The sequence below is a fragment of the Diadema setosum genome, chromosome 9 (assembly GCF_964275005.1).
Source record: "Diadema setosum chromosome 9, eeDiaSeto1, whole genome shotgun sequence".
Classification (NCBI taxonomy): Eukaryota; Metazoa; Echinodermata; class Echinoidea; order Diadematoida; family Diadematidae; genus Diadema; species Diadema setosum.
The window spans coordinates 2,658,794-2,681,033 of record NC_092693.1 but is presented as its reverse complement, the minus strand read 5'-3'; the positions used below and the strand labels follow the sequence as shown (position 1 = coordinate 2,681,033).

General features: G+C 39.1%; 1 protein-coding gene across 1 annotated transcript in view; it reads left to right on the top strand.

The window, feature by feature from the left end:
• Positions 1-452: 452 nt before the first annotated feature.
• Positions 453-22,240, top strand: part of LOC140232544 (uncharacterized) — a 93,849-nt gene continuing 72,061 nt past the window's right edge. Inside the window, exon 1 of the mRNA XM_072312642.1 lies at positions 453-3,349. Within this exon, the coding sequence (XP_072168743.1) occupies positions 462-3,308 (2,847 nt within the window). The 5' untranslated portion in view covers positions 453-461 and the 3' untranslated portion in view covers positions 3,309-3,349. The remainder of the gene's footprint in view (positions 3,350-22,240) is intronic.

Here is a 22,240-nt window from a genome sequence, read left to right as displayed (position 1 = left end):
GCCGGCTGAAAACTGGGGGTTTTACTCTAGATGTCTACTGCACACTTGTGTAGGGGTTTTACCATTGGTGATGTCATTTTCAGAAAATTGTCCTTCCCCAACTTTCGGATTCTTTTGTTGTAGTAGGTCACATATGCACTCACAGTCAGCCTATCAAGCAAACTTGCCCTAACACAAATAACTCACTGTCTCTAGTCATAATGACATTCAGTGCTGCTTGGTGTTACCAACTTGTGCAATGAGAGGTTTGTCAGAAGTAAACTACTGGCATACCCATACAGTATAAATGTTCATCAGGAATTAAAAATACAAATATACAAAAACAAAAACTCAGTTATATTTGCATTGAGCTGAAGATTTTGCTTTTTCATTGATATTCATGATATGCAGTAAACCATAGAATTTCTCATACATTGTTTCTCATGATGTGTGTCTTCCGTACAGGTGTTGATGTGCCAAGCATGGACATGGAGTCAAAGGAGGACATTCTTATATGTGGAGCGTGCAAGTCACAGTATTCTGCTGTGGAAGAGTTTATAAGGCACAAGAGCTATCACTGTACGGCAGCTTCTACGAACGTACCTCCTGCAAGTGAATTTGCCATTGTTCCTGAACAATCAGTGACCAGAGAAGCACATGGCCATGCAGTCGCAGCAGTGCAGCTTGGAAACGTGGCAGATAATATTACATCTCTTGACACTCCTGTGCATGAAAAACAAGTGCCACTGAGTAGTTCACATCCAGACAAGGAAAGTGACCCAAATTTTGGAAAGACAAGTGCCCTTACAAAGTCAAAAGGAACACACAAACAAAAGGGAAGGGTAAAAGCACTCCAGGATAAATTGCCCCGTGAAAAACCAGCCAGGGAAAGAGCCAAGCCGAAGCAATACAACAAGCAGTTCAAATGCTCTTTTGAATCCTGCAATTTTGTCACTGCCCACCAGAAGGACTTGCAGCGGCATGAACGAACTCACACAGGGGAACGTCCATATGCGTGTCAGTACTGTTCTAAGACGTTTTCCCGTAACGACAAGAGGAAGGTACATGAGAGACAGCACACGGGTGAAAAACCATACAGGTGCCATATATGCCAGTATAAGTGCACGGATGGTGGGAGCCTGAAGAAACACATGCGCATTCACCGTGACGAGCGACCCTTTCAGTGCCAGCTGTGCTCCTATGCAAGTCGTAATTCTAGCCAGTTGGTGGTGCACCTGCGCAGACACACGGGGGACTCCCCATTCCACTGTCAACACTGTGACGCCAAGTTTAAAACAAACACTGACCTGAAACGCCATTTGCCTATTCATACTGGGGAGAAACCATTTTCCTGTGACCAGTGTGACTACAGATCTCATCTCAAGTGCAATGTTAAATCTCATATGGCTTCCCATCACATGGGTCAGCAAAGTCACCAATGCGATGAATGCAGCTTTACATGCCGGACACAGAAGCAGTTGAATAGTCATGTGGCATCAGAGCATGCAAACCAGAGTTCTAGCTACAAGTGTATGGAGTGTGCATTCATCACTGCTGACAAGGAAGCATTTAACAAGCACAGCAAGCAGCACAGCAAGCAGCACAGTAGCCAGGCAGCAATAAAGTGCAAATTTTGTCAGTATACAGCCAAGAACCGCAGCACTCTCTCTGCTCATGTGAAGAAAGAGCATCTGGATGTGTCGAGGACCAACAAGACCTCTCAACCTGCCTCGCAGGATGTGCTCAAGCCACCAGCAGTGGGAGAGAAAAGGAAGCTTCCAAGGAGAGTGTCCAGAAAATCAGTCTCTCTTGTGGATGGGAATAGGCCCTATAAGTGCAGCAAGTGTAATGCCTCTTTTGTTCGGGAAGATTCACTCAGGAGCCACTGCAGACAGCATAAGCAAGTCCAGGAGACGCGTGAGAATGCTGCCTATGCTGTGCTGCAGCTGCAGGACCTACAGGGAGTACCTGACAAGGAGCAAGACGGCCAGGATGTCATCAGCATTGGCAATGTAGCTAGCGATATAGTGGTAACTACAACCTCTCTAGCAGAATCAGAACAGTCGCTCGGTGCTGACAGCCCCAGTGCAGAAGATCTTGAAATGCTTATTCCACTCCCATCATGTATGCTAGATAGTACATCCGGCCTTCTCCCTGGCACGTCAACAGAGGGGATGAACAGAAACATTGACAAGAATGTACAAACAAAAGGCAACAAAACTATGTTAACTTTAGACACAGGGAATGAAACATGTTCCCGTGAGATTGAACTAATGGCATGTTCAACCAGCAGCAAAGTGGATGATTACAGAATAGTTGGAGGTGGATTACACACACAGCAGCAGTTAGATATGAACAAAAATTTGGCACCCAGTCTTCCCAATATTCCCGGAACAGTATCAAATCCTAGATCTGACTCTGTAATAAGCATTCTGACTGTCCCAGGCAAATGTCAGAATGCCAATTCAAGCGCTGAATTCTCTCAGTTTCAGCTGTGTCCAAGGCAGACTACCATGATTTCAAAAACCATTGCAAATGCAGAAACGCTCTCCAATGTCCCTTCAGGTGGCTGTCCGGTGGAAATTTTGCAGGGTCCAGCAGTGGAACATGTTCCTGTTTCTGAAGCTCAGCACATTGAAGAGACTGTTGATAATCAAAACCAGACCTCTGTTGTCCAGACGCAAACGCTTGGCTATGGAACCTCCAACATACCTGTCCTGCTGACTTCTGCAACTCCATCGCTTCCCTCAGCAGTGGTCCTACCAAGTGCAGATTCTGCGAGTCAGACTTTGATCATCAACAACCCTACATCTCAGAGTCAAACTTCCGTTCTTGAGGGCATCAGTGCAGCTGGCACTCACTCCTCAGCCATCAGTTTAGTCTCTGTTGCAAATGTTCAGTTTGCTGCACCAGGGAGCGTCCGTTTGATTTATGCTGATGCCTTTCCCACCGGGAAAACGGCTGTTCTCTCCTCTGCACTCGTCCACCAGGTTCCTGTGTCAGGACAGGAGCAGCTACATGTATTACAGTCACCTGTGTCTGCAAGTAACCCAACTGTGACCAGCACCAGATTACTTACAACATCTCCAGATAAAGGCAAGCTGCTCTCTGAGAGTACAGGTACCATAATGCCACCGCAGCCACTTACGGCTGCTTTAAGGACTTCTGAACAGCTTGCTTCTCAGTCATCATCTAGTGCTACCCAGCCATCATTTCTCATGGGCAGGGGCGTCCTCCTGAAAGACAAGAAAGGCATCAATTCCTCCACTGCTCTTGATCTTCAACCCAGCATCACCATTTTGTGTACTCCGGTTCATGGCTCGCAGTAGCTACAGTAGTTACGTGAAATGGAATATTTGGTTCCATGATGGTGAGTATTGCCAGTTTGAAATAATTTGGATAAAGCTAACCCCAAACAAAGCAAGAAGCCAGCAAAGTTGCAGTTTTCTTGATGTTTAATTGTAAATTTAAAGGCATTTAAAGGCATAGACCTGGTGGTTTAGCGTTTAGTCGAATGCGTATGTGGGCGGATGACGCAAGTTTCCTGTAGACCCAAGATGCTATCAACTCCTCTTTAGCTCTTATGCTTAGTCCCATTTCCAGTCTGGGTCTACGCATCTTTAATCATTCACAATGGATGTTGTATTTTGTTCTGCTTTGACATTTTAAAGTCTACCATGCCTCTTCTGCAATACCTTTATGCAAATGTATGAGTACGGTACAAGTATACGCATGAGAATATAATTGTGACAATACAAACCTATTTAATCAAGTTCTGCAGGTACACTACTATTACAGGTATGCAAAGTGAAATGCATCACATTTTCTTAGTATTTTAACTTTTACCTGAAATATTTTGTATCATCAACCCATATAGGACAGTTTACCAATCCTACATGTAAGATAATGAAATAGTATGGTGTATAGATGCCACCAAATCACTGTGATCTTTCATCCTCAAGCATCGAAAAATGCTGGGGGTATATCATAGATTGACTCTTGAGCCCCTTTGCCCACAGGCCCCACCCTAAAAAAATAAAAAAAAAAGACAAAACAAAAAAAAACAAAACACCAAAACTAAACTATACTACACATTCTGCAGCCCCGTACATGTGTGGGTATTATGTGTGTGCATGTGTATTTGGGCATGTGTGTGTGTGTGTTTATGTGTTGCAGGGAATTCAAATCCACTTGAATATATGTTTCATAAATGCAAGACCGTATTGCAAGACTTTTGATGAACAGAGAAGAACCTTCAAGAGAAAGTTATCATTAAATCACTGAATGTGGAACCTTATAAAAGATTCTTCTTGAAATGGTTCCTTGACTGTGATATTCATTGTGTTTGTTTTTATTTTTATTTTTGTTGGCTATTTATGTCAAATATCAGTAACTTTGTATTTTTTCAGTGGCTGTCCTTTGCTCTGCTGTAAGATAATAGGTACTTTGTTACAACACATCCTGCAAGAGAAACTTTGTTTGATTCCTTTGCTCTATTACAGAAGAGTAATGCTTTTTATCCTTTTATGTAAATAACAGATAAGGAATTTCTGGGCATTCATTTCATTGTCACATGATCAAGACAGCCACCCAAAAGTCATGTGTAGGACTCTATTAACTTTCTGACACTTCAGTTGTTTAACCCATTCTTTTTAAGTGGTATCAATATCTTTAAACTGGATTTTGCCAATATGATTTAGGACATCTTTGTCATGAGGTAAATTTTTGTAAAGATATAGCATCCCACATTTTCTTCTTGAAGAAAAAAGAATGAAGTGGCTTCCACTAAAAATGAAGAAAACAAAAAAAAGAGTTGTACCTTGGACATAATTTTCAAGTTAAACATACAAATTGTAAAGGTTTGGCCAAATGTTTCAATGATGCTATGAAATAATGAAGTAATGCAGAATAGTAAGTAATGGCATAATAAGTTTCAGATTCCAATAACATCCTTTGACAAACACAAACACATTTCCTTCCCTATAATATGCACACACATATTTCCTGGTGCTTGACTACAGAGGGCGCTGATTCGCTCCGTGCTGGTCTTCCACGTGTATCAGATTGCAGGGTGGCGGCTCTTACAGACCCTGCCCAGTGTATTCAGTGTAGTTGTCCCGGGGCTAAGCACTCCATCCTTATTGCAGAGACTCAAGTTTCACTCCCTCCTTCTCCCCAGATTGACAGCCAGTGTGAGGAGTCCGCATTTACATAATGTGTGTCCGTGCGACGGGTGGCCGCGATCCCAATTGCTGCACTTCAATTTCACAAGTGGTTGCCGTGACAATGGCAGGGGAAGTTGGGAAGGGGATGTCATGTAGACTGACTGCTGCAGACCTAATTTTGTTTTCTTTTGTTTTGTTTTTTGTTTTTCAATTTACTCTGTGTACCCAGAGGTTGGCTTTGAATGGACCACCAGGGGATTCTCCTCAGGTCCCAAATTTCACTGCAGTTGCACATATCTATGTACATATACAACAGTAGGTCAGACCTGTAAATCCTTATTACACATTATCACGGGTAAAAGGGGGTAGTTTAACATCAATAAACAATAACACTTCAAAAAAAAAAATGAAAAACAGCACTTGCCCAAGAACAGGATTGTTACAAATTAAAAGCACGCGCACACCCACCCACCTCCCAACACACATGCAAAACTGATACATTAAGGAGATCAGCTCTTCAAAATAGTTTTTTTGTAGTAGTTTTCTTAGTATTAGACTTCATGTGTAGTACTGCTCATTTGTATTTTAATCATGCAAAACACATTCATTTTGAATAAGGTAAAATGATCAAAATAACACTTTTTAAAAAACATTCCATTAAATTACTGATTTCATTTGTTTGGATACTTGGAATGCAATCTTAAAATGAATTCCGAGTAGAGTGATGGTTAAGAATGTTTAGTTCAAAAAGTATGTAAAGTAATGAAATATCTTGTTCAGGGCAGATTGACTGAGGAAAAAACAGCACATATGTCACACTGCAATAATGGAATCACTGAGACCTTTTTGAGGTGCCTTATATGACACTGTACTATTGATTGAGATTCAAATAGTCATGCCTGTATTAATTTGTCAGCCCCTACATCTTATTTATTGCTTGCCTGCATATTTTACAGACTCTGAAGTTACAAAGATGTGTGCCACAAATACTTGTGAAATTGAAGCAGAGAATGTCTGTTAACTTTAAAGGCATTATTTACCATTTGCAGATGAAACAAAAACCTATACTTTAGAACTTCAAAATAGTTCTAAAATGTTCAAATTCATGAAATTCTTCCGTCGAGATGTTTTCATTGCAACTGATTGACAAATTGCCCTACATCGACGTAAATAAGCACTGAATTGATCAGTGTTTTAGTAGTAGCCAAGATAAAAAATCATGGGCGTACATACTCGAGCAGGATTCGAACCTACGACCTCCTGATCACCGGACAGGCGTCATCTCCACTAGACCACCGAGCTTTCGCCCGACAGCAAGTGTTGGTTCTAATCCTTATAGCATGCAGCGGGTACTGCTTTGTTATTCAAATTCATGAAATTCTTCCGTCGAGATGTTTTCATTGCAACTGATTGACAAATTCATGAATTTGAATAACAAAGCAGTACCCGCTGCATGCTATAAGGATTAGAACCAACACTTGCTGTTGGGCGAAAGCTCAGTGGTCTAGTGGAGATGACGCCTGTCCGGTGATCAGGAGGTCGTAGGTTCGAATCCTGCTCGAGTATGTACGCCCATGATTTTTTATCTTGGCTACTACTAAAACACTGATCAATTCAGTGCTTATTTACGTCGATGTAGGGCAATTTGTCAATCAGTTGCAATGAAAACATCTCGACGGAAGAATTTCATGAATTTGAATAACAAAGCAGTACCCGCTGCATGCTATAAGGATTAGAACCAACACTTGCTGTCGGGCGAAAGCTCGGTGGTCTAGTGGAGATGACGCCTGTCCGGTGATCAGGAGGTCGTAGGTTCGAATCCTGCTCGAGTATGTACGCCCATGATTTTTTATCTTGGCTACTACTAAAACACTGATCAATTCAGTGCTTATTTACGTCGATGTAGGGCAATTTGTCAATCAGTTGCAATGAAAACATCTCGACGGAAGAATTTCATGAATTTGAATAACAAAGCAGTACCTGCTGCATGCTATAAGGATTAGAACCAACACTTGCTGTCGGGCGAAAGCTCGGTGGTCTAGTGGAGATGACGCCTGTCCGGTGATCAGGAGGTCGTAGGTTCGAATCCTGCTCGAGTATGTACGCCCATGATTTTTTATCTTGGCTACTACTAAAACACTGATCAATTCAGTGCTTATTTACGTCGATGTAGGGCAATTTGTCAATCAGTTGCAATGAAAACATCTCGACGGAAGAATTTCATGAATTTGAATAACAAAGCAGTACCCGCTGCATGCTATAAGGATTAGAACCAACACTTGCTGTCGGGCGAAAGCTCGGTGGTCTAGTGGAGATGACGCCTGTCCGGTGATCAGGAGGTCGTAGGTTCGAATCCTGCTCGAGTATGTACGCCCATGATTTTTTATCTTGGCTACTACTAAAACACTGATCAATTCAGTGCTTATTTACGTCGATGTAGGGCAATTTGTCAATCAGTTGCAAAGTTCTAAAATGTGAGTTACAGATAGAGACAACCAATAAAAAAAATGCAATGATTAAAATTCATGTGAAGTATTGTTGAATATACAAAATGTGAACAATAGCTATAATAAAATTGTTTCTAGACTAAACCATCTACAGTTATGGTTTAGTAAAAATAATAGTGATATCTTCTCATATGTTAGGCTTTATTGCAAAATTTTTGTATGGTGGGATGTTTTGTGATACAACTGACCTACACATATGCATAGAATGTGATAACTCGGAACATTTTTTAAATCACTGCTCCCAATGGTAAACAATATCTTTAATACCGGTTCTAATTATCTAGTATGGGATAACAGTTGTGTGGTTCTGTCGTACATAATTCTGTGTTGAAAATCACCCCAAACAAGGCATGTTCATCGTAGTCGTATTTAAGTACCAGATACAAAAAACACAGAAGATGAAGAGGGATAAAAAGGAGATTGTCCATACAGATGCAGATGTCTATTTTTTTTTTTTTTTTTTCTTCTCTGCCAATCCTGGAATTGTCTTTCGAGAGCACCCTTCACATCTTCTGTTTTTTTTTCCCCCCAGTACTTTTTTTTTTTTTTTATTCTGTTCGTGTGTCTCTTCTTCCTGCACCCACTTCTAGTTGTCAGTCTGGAGTGGGGGTAGCGATGCCCACATTTGTATGTGCATACGGGTGCAGCATTAAGCTGTTATCGAGAGATTTATTCTACTCTAAATATTTTGCCCAGTTGTCAAGCCAGGGATAGGTCCTGAGACACTTGTGGCACTATCGTCAGTCCCAGAGTCCCCCTGCTCTTTCCTTCTCTCTGCCCCCCCCCCTCTCTCTCTTCTCTTTTCGCCACCTCTTCCTCCTCTTCCTACCCTCATTTTCTCACTTGTCCTCCCAGAGCCGCCGATGTACCACTATTAGTCTCCCAGCAGAACTAGTTTGGTGTCGGAACAAATCACGGTGTCTTTGGGAGACCCTGTCAACAGGCAAGAGAGATATGGAGAGCCATGCTAAATCCATAATACACAAGTTCAAGATTTACAGGAGTGTGTGAAAATATGCATGTGGCTATTTTTTATGATACATAAAGGAATTTTTCTCTTGGTCAGTTGTAAATTCACACCGACTGAATGGCTAGACTATGTACATGCTGTCTCTCTGGTCTATTCCCTATTATAAACCACTTGTGCCCATTTCCTTAGCTCCATCACATCATTCCATCCCCCCATCCCCCCTTCTCTCTGTCATCCGCTCTCACACACTGTCTCTTTATGCGCTAAGAAAGTAATACCCATACTTTGATGACTTCATTGCTGAATGATTGGTGTGTTTTCCATACCTTCTCCCTGATTGTTGTCTCTCCAACCCCCCCCCCCCCCCCAATCTCCATCATCTCTTGTGCAGTATTTCAATTTATACTCCAGATAGAGTGCCATATGCAGGAAAAATATGGCAACAGAGATTGTTGTGATATGGAATGAAGATGAGATTATTAAAGGGTGGGTGGGGTGGAGGGTGAGCTCTCATCACTTCATGCCAAAGCCCAAATGTAAATCTGGGAAATCCCCGTGATATAACTCATGTTTCACGTGATGATGAGTTATGGGGAAGAGATGCAAGCTAGCAGTAACCCTATGCCAGCCAGAGACATACTAAATAAGCCACCAGGCACGAAGGAAGAGAAGGGCTTTATTTGACGTACCTCACAAGGGTTTTAATATAGGATATGGTGAGCTTGTGGTATTAGCTCCCTTCATGTAGTTAGTTCATTTGCATTTTTGCCATTTTTCATTTAGTAATTGAAAAAAATACTCAACAGGGGATGTGTTTTTCATTTTTATTCACTCAACAAAAAAAAAGTACATGAACAGGGAGGGGAATACATAGTTATGCTGGGTATTTGTTTGTTTCCAAATTCACAAGTAGCCTGTTAACCTGTTGAGGACGGGCTGATTTTGCAATAACACACATTTCCCATAGACACCTGTCCAAGTATTCTCAGGACTCATCTTCAGTGGGTTAATAGGAAAGCTGCAAGAAATGTCTCAATCTTATGTCTAATCACCTAACAAACTGTCTGTCAGTCCTATGCAAATAGATTCCAATACATTGATCCTTCTTATCATGTCTCCTCCCTGTGTGCAATTCCACAAGTAGTCAAGAAATGTCTAGACCGCTACTCAATTTTTCTCCAATGATTATTCACATTCTCAGTCTTTCTTATTCCATGGTATGACTTTCACACAGTAACCATGTAAAGATGAACATACATGTTTTCATGATGTGACAGGTTTTTTTTTAGGAAATTTATCATGTCTGATATGTAACTTGTTATTTACTGGTAGAAACTATTTCTGAGAGAGTTTACCAATCCAAACATATTGATGATGTAGCTCTAATCTGCTCTGCAAGAAGAGAGTGCTGAATATTATTATTATTCCAGAAATATGTAATATTTTAGAATGTATTATGTATTGTGCTCATCATTAAATTGGCATTGTTCTAGTCGGCTTTAGAGATGTCTGACAGTGTTTCATACAAACAAGAGATAGATTTTTGATAACTTACAAAATAAATTGCAAATGTAACCAATTTATGTAACTGCACATTTATCAGTATCCACTAAATAGAATAAAGAGCCTATGTAAAGTGACATAATACACTCTTGGCATTTGATTCTGAAATACCCTAGCTATAATGATTATAGAATAATTCATGTTTATGTTTTGTTTTTGTTTTTGTTTTTCCTTTTCTTTTCAAAGGGAAGTGAATTAAAAGGAAAAAAAAATATTATATCATAAATGACATTGTATTCATTGGCTTTACCTTTTCATATTTTGTTTTTGTATTGATTTGTCTTGTACTTTGGTAGAGTGTATAGTTAATCCATTGCTTACTTTTAGGATGTTAATGGGTGGAGATAATCAAGTGTTTTTCACCAGCGTGGTGCATAGTACAAATCTGTGTACCATAAATGACAGTGAAACTTACCCCATCACAGGATAAAAGGATACCACATACTGAAATAGCACCATCTAGTGACGGGGGTTGGCCAGTGTCACTGCTGCAGCATGATATGCTAATTTGTCCAAAAGAGTTGATTCTCCTCAAGAATGTGACTTTCATCTAGGAATTCAGAAATTCCTGCTGCATCTACACTCTCCTCGAGGTTGTAAACAAAATCTTTATCTAAAAACACCAAATTTTGATGGCATGTGTGCCAATCAGATACCATAGATTACATGCTAGTTCAGTGCCCATACGCTCTGAATTGTTTGATAAATGTTGAATTTTTGTATCTGACATGATGTCGAACATTCACTATTTCTTCTCCTATCAATGGAATTGAGGATGATTAAAAACAAACAAACAAGATGTATTGTACAAAGTAAATGAAACCCGATAATGAAAACTTCTCACTTTATCTCTGCTTTTTTTTTTTCTCTGACAGTAATCGCAAACAATTCAAACCAATTCACAAGAGGAACACTTTCATCTTTGTATTCAACAAGTGCATTGCACAGTTTTCACAAATTAGGAAAAGTACATGTATTAATGGATTATAACTTTAATTCTTTGCTGTTGACCTTACTGACCTTTTGTACATAACATGCTGGAGAGAGAACAGGGAAAAAAATGTATTTAGCAGGAATGATGGGAAAAATCTAAGTTGAAGAGAGAGAGAGGGAGAAGGAGTCATACCAATCTGTGTTTCATTTTTCAGGCAATTGAAACTTCATGGTTTATGTATTGAGGCATGAAAACAAACATAAGATGGGAGTCCATTGAACAGCCCAGTCTTCGGGCTCCGTGTGGTACTGAAATCAAGCTGCCCGAAATGAAAACAACTCCCACTTCTTTGGAGGAAAATAAGTATTCCAATATTTCTTGCAATCATAGGGAGTCGTCGGCAAAACTGGAGAGGGAGAGTGGAAAAACAACAGCCGTGACAAAGAGGTGTTCAATAAGTGATGGGAGTATGGTTCTTTTTGGGGTGGGAATCGATACCAGGGATAAAACCGATCAAGTTACGGAATTTGTAACTGCGGAGTAAACGCCTGAATGGCCACGCTGAAACGAGAGTCTGGCATTTGCCTCGAACGCTGCGGATCATTCCTCTTTCATGGACTGAAACACTAGCTGTTGAGCGGGGGATCCGTTACGCACCTCCATTTTTCACTGGCACGTCTGCTGAAATCATGTCAGCTCATAATTTTGTGTCCCTCACCTCTTCTTCTCTCGTGTGATCATCACCAAACAGACATTGTTCATTGAAGGGCAGTATAGCAGTTTGGAAGGTATAAACTCCAGGTCATTATTTTTATATTATCATTATTTTTTTTTTTTTTTTTTTTTTGCTGGGACTGCAGTGCAGTACCCCCTAAAACTGGAAAATTTTGTTTGTAGTATTTTAGCTAAGTTTTAGAGTGTAATTTTTTCACAGTTTCACTGTGGCAAACTTGCTTTTGTGTGCATAGATCTAAAAATGGAAAGAGAGATAAAGAGAGAGAATAGACAAAGGTTGTGTTTGTGCTAGATATGACTATATAGGCAGAATTGAAACGGCATTTATATCAAAATGAGCAGGGACGCAGCTGCGTTTTGCATGAATCACGTTTTAAAACGCTGATTCTGGCCCGAAAAAGGGAAGCATTGACACAGCCAAAGAAAGAAAAGAAACAAAATGCCAAGAGGGATGACTACTGGGACAAGACAAGACAGTATTGAAATAATCCAAATGACTGTGGCAGTAACTGCACAATTAACTGAAGAATACATATATATATACAGGTACTCCCCAATTATGTTTGAAGATATGACATGTTCTTGTAAAGAGATTCTATAGCTCCAAAACTTTTTTTTTTTTTGGGGGGGGGGGGAGTCTGTTGATTTCAGTAATGATTGGTGTGGAAGAATGGATGATATCTACCCACAAACAGCCGTTGGCATCGTATCTCACGTACTGATTTTCACTACTTACTCTCTTAGCCAATCACTCATTTGTTCTTGAAGTCATTCACGCCATTCTCAAACTGCACTGAAGCCAACCTGATGTGTTATTGGCCATGAAATCCCTCCCCCTCCCCCCCCCCAAAAAAAAAAGAAGTTGAAAAGCCTTACTAGCTCCTATAACATTGAGTGTTTATCCAAGAAGAATTGCATTTCATTGAATTACCAAGCTTTGCAGAGTGAAGCTATCCAGCTTAGTGCTTCATACCCTCCGTCCTTTTCATCACGAGCTTGGTACTCCATTCACCAGTACGAGATTCCCTTGTCAAACACTTCGCTTGCCAAAGTGATTTTTGTTTGTAATTATCTCCCATGGAGGGAACTACCAATCTACACCTATAAAGTGCTCATCCTGTAAAGAGAAAGCAGAGAAATGGGAGGGGGGAAAACAATTGAACTCGATAATCCTTTTCCAACACTGGATCAGCGTTATTGGGGAGTGCAATTTCATGGCGTGTTTCTGGAACGCCGATGGTCTGTTTACAGCAGCGGGACACTTGTAGATTTGTTGGATATATGTGTGTTTGTTTAGTGGGTCTTGCTAGGAACTTTTTCGCTGATTTGTATGTCGCAAAGTCTGCTCAATTTATCGCAAATTGCTATTAGATTTGCTCTCTGAAGAGTTGGCGATGAGAGGAAAAAGTACATTGCGAACTGTTGAGATAGGCATGCTTTTTTGTCTCTGTAGTAGTTTGGTTCCACCTCTTCCTGTGCATTGGCAGGAAATCTAATAGTGGTAATGCCTTCGAAAACGACACCTCTTCTTCCTTCAGTTCAGTGCAACTCTAGGGGAAACTAGATTTCCTTCATCATTCTTCTTTCGTTTTTGTTTTTTGATCAGAGTTACATGGACTGCAGTTACTGGGCCTTTCCCAATATGTAACTTTACAGATGGGTGATCTTCAGTCTCATTGTTGGAAATATTAGGTGTTCCATGTTTTAGTTCTTCACCCATATACTAATCCAGAGTTTATATTACATTAATTGGAATGTTGCATTGATGGGACGTTATCATTTTCAGTAGTTCCTTTTTTTTATTACAACTTCTGATGAGTAATCTTTTTAAAAGAAGATGGCTGGTCTTGAACTGCACTTATCTTTAACAGGTGGGTGTCTGCAAAACTGTCTTTTAAAGTTTTTAAATTTCCACTAGCTATTACGTCATGCAGATGTCTCCTAGCTCAGTTTGCACCTTCATGTAGTAACCGGAAAAACTGAAATACGTGTTTTAATGTTTTAATATTGTTTTGCTTTCTGTGGATGTTCAGTGTCCACTCTGTCTATTCCATACAATGTGTGTATGTGTGTGTATGTATATACAGGCATGTAAAATTGAATATTTACAAGTGTATAAAAGAACTGGTCTTGTGCATTTAAGTTTAGTATAACTCTTGTCATGTTTTCAAAGTGACTCCAGAATATAATCCGTGATACAGAAGTTTTCTTCTCACAGGCATACCCTCTCATCCAGATTTGAGAGTGAGCATTTCATGCTGCTGAACGCTCAGTTTTAATGCTCACGTTGGGCACATACCTGTAATAACTTATCACCCATGTAGTCACAACTAGCTTTTTTATGCCTCCGCCACGAAGTGGTGCCGGAGGCATTATTTTTTATTTTGTTTTAGTTTTTGTCTTTCCATTTTGTTTTTCTGGAACATATGCTGGATTAGATATCATTGGTGTCAGTTTCAATTGTACCAGACATTCCTGGCAGATGTAACGACTGAAGAGCACATATCTGTTTTCAAGTAGAGACATTAAAACCTATCATCTATCTGAGTGTGTGTGGTCTGCTCTGGGTCTTCATCAGTGGATTTCCTCTCTCTTCCTCATATCTCTCTTATAAATATTTTTTTCTTTGATTTATGATTCATACTGATGTTTATTTACATTTTATGCCATCTGAACTGTGCACAGAAACCACTGGAGAAGCTCTTCTGCGGCTGCGATCTGTGAACACGAACGCGCCTGCCCTAAATGTCTTTTGTTTCCATATTTGTATATTTGGGGTTTTGGAAATTGATAAACATAACTTTGATGCTTTACAGATATGCCTGCCTTATCAGCTTTCTCCCTGTCCAGCATCTATTCTGCTTTGATGGATTCTGTAGTTGTCATACAACCAGAATGTTTTTCATTTTGTTTAGAGAATTGCAGTTTCACTGACGTGAACCCCATGAAATACTGCCATATTTAGTGACGACATGCATTTATTTTGAAGGTATGAAAATAAACAGAAGTCAGAGCATCCGTCTATGATGATAAAGTAATTGTTTTCCAGTTCTTACTCCCACCTTTATACTTTTTTTTTCCCCTTCTGGTATGTATGTACTCATTTTGACTAGTTTCCTTTCCTTTCCAGCCCTTGTTTGGGTTTCTCTATCTTTCCCTATTTCTCATCCTCTCCTTCTCTTGCTATACTGCTGTCTGTCATTCTCTCCTTGTTCTACTTCTGCTACTCTCGCTTGCATTTAAATTCCCAATCTGTGTATTCTCCCTGTTGATGTCAATAGTAGTCTTCTTTTTTGTCTTATTTTTCTCTCCTCAAGCAATTGCTCTTCAGCTAGAGTTTGTGTCTCCTTATATGCCTGATGTCTTCTCTCCCTCTCTCCCCTCCCCCTGCTCTCTCTCCCTTTTTTTCTCTTCATCTATCTCTTTTGTATCCTCTTTTTTTTTTGTCTCCCATGTCCCAAGTATAATAAACATATAGGCCTACTGACTATGGTATGCTCAGCGTAAGCAGATTTTTCCAACTATGCAGAATATCCTTTTCTCCTTTGTGTATCATTTCATCACACAAGAGAATTTATCACAATTTTTGTAGTTTCACTGACAATTCATATCAGGTCTTTTTCTTTTTCTTTTTCTTTTTTTAACAGCTCATTCATGTCCATTTCAGGAGCAAGTCGAGCCCATTGATGGAAAGACATATATCATGAGATATGGTCGGAGCAGACTGTTGGGGCTGTTTCCGTGATGGGGAAAACACATCCCAATTTGGTACAGGTGCAACACATGACTGCACATTCGTGATTGTTGCTCTGTCATTTTGACGAAAACCAGACCAGGACACTAAAACTTTAAGCATGGTAATGACAACCACTGCTTTAATGGATAACTTTTTGAATGATGGGCAGGTGGTGGGTTTTGTGGCCATGATTATTCTTTTCTTGAAAATACTTTGAATCTTTTTGAAAAAAAAAAAAAAGCTGCAATATTGGGATGATGCTAAGTTTATGACTTGAATGGAAAACGTGAGAAATTATGTAGAGGGATAAACAGCCATTTATAACCAGACTTGAAGAGAAGGAGGGAGATAGAAAAGAAAGAGTAGAAGAAGGAAGAGAGCTTTGAGAGATAATGCAGTGCTTTACAGCTCATGGTGATGAGTCTATCTTTGTGCTATTTAATGTCAGAGTTCACCCATGACAGTAATGTGCTACCAGTATTTAAACTTACGATATTGTTTAACCATAGCAATCATGTTGCATCTGCCAGTGGCAAATTTGAGTACTTTTCTCTAACATCACGGATTACCATTGGAAGCAGTGATTTAAAAAATGTTGGAGTTATCACATTTGATGTATAACATGTGTTTGTCAGTTGTATCACAAAACATCCTACCATATACTTGCAGTAAAGCCTAAAATATAAAGAGATATCATTATTTTTCTCAATAAACCACAACTGTGGACGGTTTATTCTAGAAACAGTTCTATTGTAACTATTGTTCATATTTTGTATATTTAACAGTACTTAACATTAATCATACTGTTTTACATTTTTACATTGGTTGTTTTTATCCTAGACTCAAATTTTAGAACAATTTTGAAGCATTAAAGCTGGGTGTTTGTTTCATCTGCAAATAGTAAGTAATGCCTTTAACATCACGTATAGTAGTCTTAGGCAAACAAAAGAACAGGTAGTAATAATCCTGTACATCAGATTTCTTACCTACTGGCAAAAACAACCAAAAATAGTGAGATTTCTAATCTTGAAAAAGCGTCAGCATTTCTGGAAAATTCCAAGCTGAAACATCACATGCGTGATTTTTTTTTTTTAATTGTCATCTTAAAAGTGGAAATAAAGACATTTTATTCCAAATTCAACAAACAGTTAGGTTAACTCATGCCCTGAAAGTCAATGACCTACCCAGCTGGGAGCGGTAGGCCCTATATTTTGTCCTGAAGAATTTGCGTGTCTTGCGTGTAGGCCTGCATGGCGCGAATCCTTTCCCAAACTCAGTCCCGATGTTTATGTCTGGCATAAGAGATGATACGGGGAGATATGCAGAGGAAGCCAGGCGAAGTGAGAGAAAGTTGATGCAGGATTTCCAAAGTGATGCGATTAGGCCCTGCCGCATATATGCAATCAACAAAAATATACTGTTTCCTGATGCATAATGCAACAACTGTTTAAAAATCACCTTCCCCTTGCGTCAAATGCGTGATATGTGGTGATGTTAAACTTTATAAGTGTGAGATAGAAATCTTCTTTCCCCCTCAAGAATCTGAGGGCTTTCAAGATAACAGCTAAACTTTGAAATGCCTTGTTTTTCTGATTTTTTTTTCTTCTTATGAACTGAAAAATCGATTGACACATGTGGAATCACTGCAGTCAAGCTCCCATACTCAAATTGCTCAGCAGCCGATATTTTCCTGCAGAATTGAGCATTTTTGTAGGGGAATTAAGGATATTTTGTGGCTTTCCGTTGGATCTGGTTTGAAATTTTGCAAGCTTAGAAACGTGGATATCTGATATCGGAGAATGCAGTCCCGTACTCCTGTCTCATCAGTTTGGGTGATGACTTAGTAAACTGCCAAGCCGAGAAACCAGTGGGGCAGCTCTCCTCACTTCTGGACAATCGTTTCCTCGCTCATTCCTCGGTTAGACTATAAATAGCCAAATCTTGCTCAGTCCTATTGGGAAAATTCTTTCCTTTTGTCATTAGCAGGGTATTTACGATACATATCAAACAGCGATGGGTTTCCCCTCCATCATCTTTGTATTGGAGCCAGGCACAACAAGGAGATTTTCCATGTAGAACTTTAAATGACTTGGTTGTATTCACTGTCCAGTAGATTTAGTGCCTTTCATTTTTGAATTTACAGAAACCATGTGCTTCCTTCACTTTAAAAAAATGAAGAAATTCTTCCTTCCTATCCAATATGGAATTTAAAGTTACTTTTCTGAGATATCTCAAATCAAAGCAGCAAAAAATATAGGCTTAAGATGCAGATAGTTCATCTGTGTTGCTTAGTATTTTTGATAGGGAACACGGGGGGGGGGGGGGGGTGGTTGGAGTTTGTTACCACAGGTTATGTGATGTGTACTTGCATCAGTTAGGATTTTGAAGCACTGCAGGCAAAGTACTGTCAACAAATCATGCCACGTGCATCTCTTTCCCATGTTATCTTCAAAGTCTTATTAGATCAAGATACTAAGACCCTAAGAACATTTTTCATGCCGAGCGTGTGGCCCCAAACCCCTCCTGCTCATTGCAGAAATGCATAATTCATCTTTCATTCATCAAATTAGAGCTCACACGTGCAACTCTGAAAACGTTGTAATTCTGCCGCATAAGTTCAATTTTGGGGAATAGAACACATGTGTGATTTGTCAGGTACAGAATTATTTTGCATTTATAAAACAATTACCACTGAGCCAGCTTCTTTCCCCTACTCTTGAGCTGTCATATTGGAGCAAGGCATCAAAGAAGGCAAGCTGGCATCTGGGTTGTCGTAATAGTCTTCTTATGTAGACTTTAAATACAGCTTGTCAAGGCCAACATCAGAATAAAAAGGTTGAAATGATATTCAATAGGATGAGCTGGGCAATGATTTGATGTTTTTGATAACGGGAGGGGTATCTAAGTTCCCGAACTGAAATCAGGAAATCATAGGTAGATAATGCCATACATCACATAAAGAACAGGGTCTGGCTATGGCAAGACTATGCACTATCCCTGGCAGCATGTGGCAGGGTGCCCCAGCCAGAGCCATGTTTTGGGGGTGTCAATCTGCATGAAATTCATGAGTTAATACAGGGGCAAGATTGCCTTAGGCCACTACTCCATGACAAGGCTATGAGAAAGGGAAAAAAATGGAAGGAGAAAGAGAGCAAGAAGGGGGGGGGGGAGAGGGGGAAAAGATGAGGAAAGTTACAGAAGGGTTGATTAACATCTTATCAACCCATATGGATGGATAATTTCATCCTCCTGCCTCATTCCTTCCCTCTGTACCCCCAAACTGTCTTCCAAGACTCCCAATACCTGTACTCAAAGGAGCTTACTGTACTGCTCTTGCCCTTAATGTTGTTTGGCAATATTTCTGTTGTTCATGTTTGTATTTACTGCTGTGTCTTATCTCTATTGAAATGTCTATGTGTGTGTGTATTATACATACATACTCAATCTCTTACCTTTAGCTCTCTTTTAGATCTATTTTAATGAGCATTTTATGTACTTTACATGATGTAACAATACTAACATGGGAAGAAAGATGAAAGTAAGAAATTATTTTCAGAATCTAATGCAGCTGTTTTCAGAATAGATATGGCATAGATTTTTACCATGGATCGTTTGAAGGTTGCATGGATAGCTGAAACAAAATTAGATAGACTTTTCATCAGACTCATAACATTCTTTGTTCACCTTTTATGCATAATGGAAAGTTTATATGCAAAAAAAAAAAATTAAGATAAAAAAAAAGTCTCACTGTATGTAAATCATTGGTTATAGTTGTACCTCTGTAAATTTTGAAAATTGTAGATATCATGAAAATCCACACTTTCAATTGCTGGACCAAATTCAGGCATTGAATCTTCATGTGTTTTTTCTGTCTCAGTCAGCTGTAGCAGATAAAGGTATTATTCTTCCTTAATTGAGAAATAATTGTAATGCTTGATTACATTTTAAATCTTTCCACGATTGTCCTTTCATTTTTAGTTTTGTTGTTGTTGGGTTGGGTTTTTTTTTTTACCATTAAGATATAATTCTAATTTTCTTCTTTCCTGCAGACATTTGTTGTTTTCATTCTCATTCTCCGCCCCCTCTTTGTTCTCACACTTTGACCGTCCTTGCCTGTCACTTGACCAATCATCTTTACAGGTCTCCCGTACCCCACCCCCTCCCATCCCCCCTCTTGTCCTCATATTTTGTGTATCTATCTCGGTTGGTCTGTCACTCCATATTCCACCTCACACATGTTAACAAAAAAAAAGAACAAGAAAGAGAAGAAAAAGACAAAAATAAATAATTGAATTACCCTTTCAGTTGGTTTGACAGGGTAACTAGCTCACGCCCAACTGGTCCCCCTCGGGGCCTCCGCATGAATAGTCCTATCTGATAATGCCCAGATGAGAGGAGCATCAGCAGGGCCTCCTGCCATATCTGCATTTTCTCCTGATGAAACCCGTTGATATGCATTTATTTTCTGGCCAGGGCTGGTTTTGATGGAGAAGGAGAGTAAGAAGAACAATAACAACAACGACCAAAAAAAAAAAAATAAAAAGAATATCGAGGCAGGGGGTTACATTTTCTCACAGCAAAAAGAAGAAAGAAAAAAAAAAAGACTAGGGAGGAAGAAAGACTGTAAACAAATAGAGTTGCCACTCACATTCCCTTGAGGTGCTTTTCTCAGAAGGGTGTCTTTTTTTTTTCACCCTTGTGTTTATCCTGCCCTGCTCGGCCACCATTTATTATTTTTTTAAATTGAAACTCCATTTAAAAAAAGTGGGAAATCATGTAATTGATTGCATTAGATGTGGTCTAAAATGACTAATTGCTGGAATTCCATTCAGTCACAAAAGATCTTTGTGCATGACCCAGGGAGCCTCCTGGTAGATCTGGAGTTGTGTATGTGTGCACATATAAAAATACAGTGCACTCCCATTACAAAGAATATGGTTTTAATGAAAATCTCTTTACAACAAAGTAAAAATTCAGGTTCCAAAATTATTATCTATACGTACTGTAGCATTTGGCAATAATGGAATTTTGATATTCAACAAAAGAAATTGCCCTTCCAGAATAATAATGGGAGTCGTCAGTATAAACCACAAAAAAAAAAAAAAAAAAAAAAAATGTGGAAAAAACCCCCACCCAAAATAGACTTTGTTAGAGTGGAAACATAGGAATTATTTTAAGCAGTCATTCACAATGCTTTATTTAATGCAAATGTATTTATTCATTTATTTATTTATTTATATTTTTTTTTGGGCTAAGTGTTGTCACAATATGCATAAAGTATAGTCATTAAGAGTTGTTCATTCATTCATTCATTCATTCAATTCGGTTTTTATTGTTACTCATCAAAAAGTCTGAAGACTTACAGTGTGAGCTTACCTAAAAATTGATATAGAAATGAAATATAAAATTGTTACTAAAGAAAATTATTTCACCCTTTTTGAAGTCTTCAACTTCAAGTTAACTTAAGTCATGAAAATAGAATCGGATGAACAGAATGGCGGTAGTTTCATTAAAAACGAAAATCAGACCTAAAGTAAGAAAATTATGTCATTCTAAAGTTTCACCTTTTTTTGAATGAACAATGTAAAACTAGAATCACTTCTGCAAATCAGTTAAGACGATGATATCATGAGCACATGAACCTCCCATTGACCTATAGATAGATCTTCATACTGCAAGCATTTAATACTATTTTGTGTGATAGGCATAGAAGTGTTATCTACAGTAGAAGGAAGTCATTAAATCAGTTTAACAAATGATAGAAAGAGGATGAAGAAGTAAATAAAGGGGGGGGGGTGAGGGAGAGGAGAGCAAGACCGGATGAATGTTTTGAAATGTCCTGCATGCTGATGACATGATAATTGACCATAGAGTAGAGGGCAGTATACCTCATACTGGCATGCATGGATGACCTTCCCTCATCACAACACCTGCTGAAAATTCTTTGAATGCCAGATTTAGTGCATCACGTTTTGTGAGGCACCCCTCTCCTTGTAGGAATGTTAATCATGTTTTCTTTTTTTTTTTCTTTTTTTTTTGGGGGGGGGTACTTGAGACGCATGTGAGTGTGTGTGTGTGTGTGTTATTTTTCTTAATTTTTTTCAAGCCATTGACAGATATTGCCTGTGAGCAAATGAGAAAGCAAGAACAACATTACAAGTATTTAATTATTTTGTGACAACTTTATGAAATTGGTATAGTATCGCAGATAGGAGATAAACACTCAGTCTCAATGTCCTACCCCAAAGCAGTATGTTTTAAATGACAAGCAGTTCAAAGAGATATTTCAGGAAAGGCAGATCAGACAAGTACGAACTTTTGTGGTGTTATGAATTCACACAACTACAGGAAATGTTCTCCCAGACTGCCCTGTGTACCTCCAGTAGAGCCATCTTGGCTGCTTGGTTGAAGTCTCAAGTGAAGTACATGGTCATTTTTAATTTGCTAATTTATGTGTCAAAAATTGAGATGACACGCCCATGTTCCAGACTTTCAGCACAGTTGGTCTCTTTGGTCTTTAATTAGAATGTGTTATTGGTTTTTTTTTTTTTTTTTTTTGGGGGGGGGTTGTTTTTTGTTTTGTTTAGTTTTCTTCTTTTGTAAGCTCAATCTTTTCTGGAATACATACAGCTCAGTCAAGTGTGACATGAT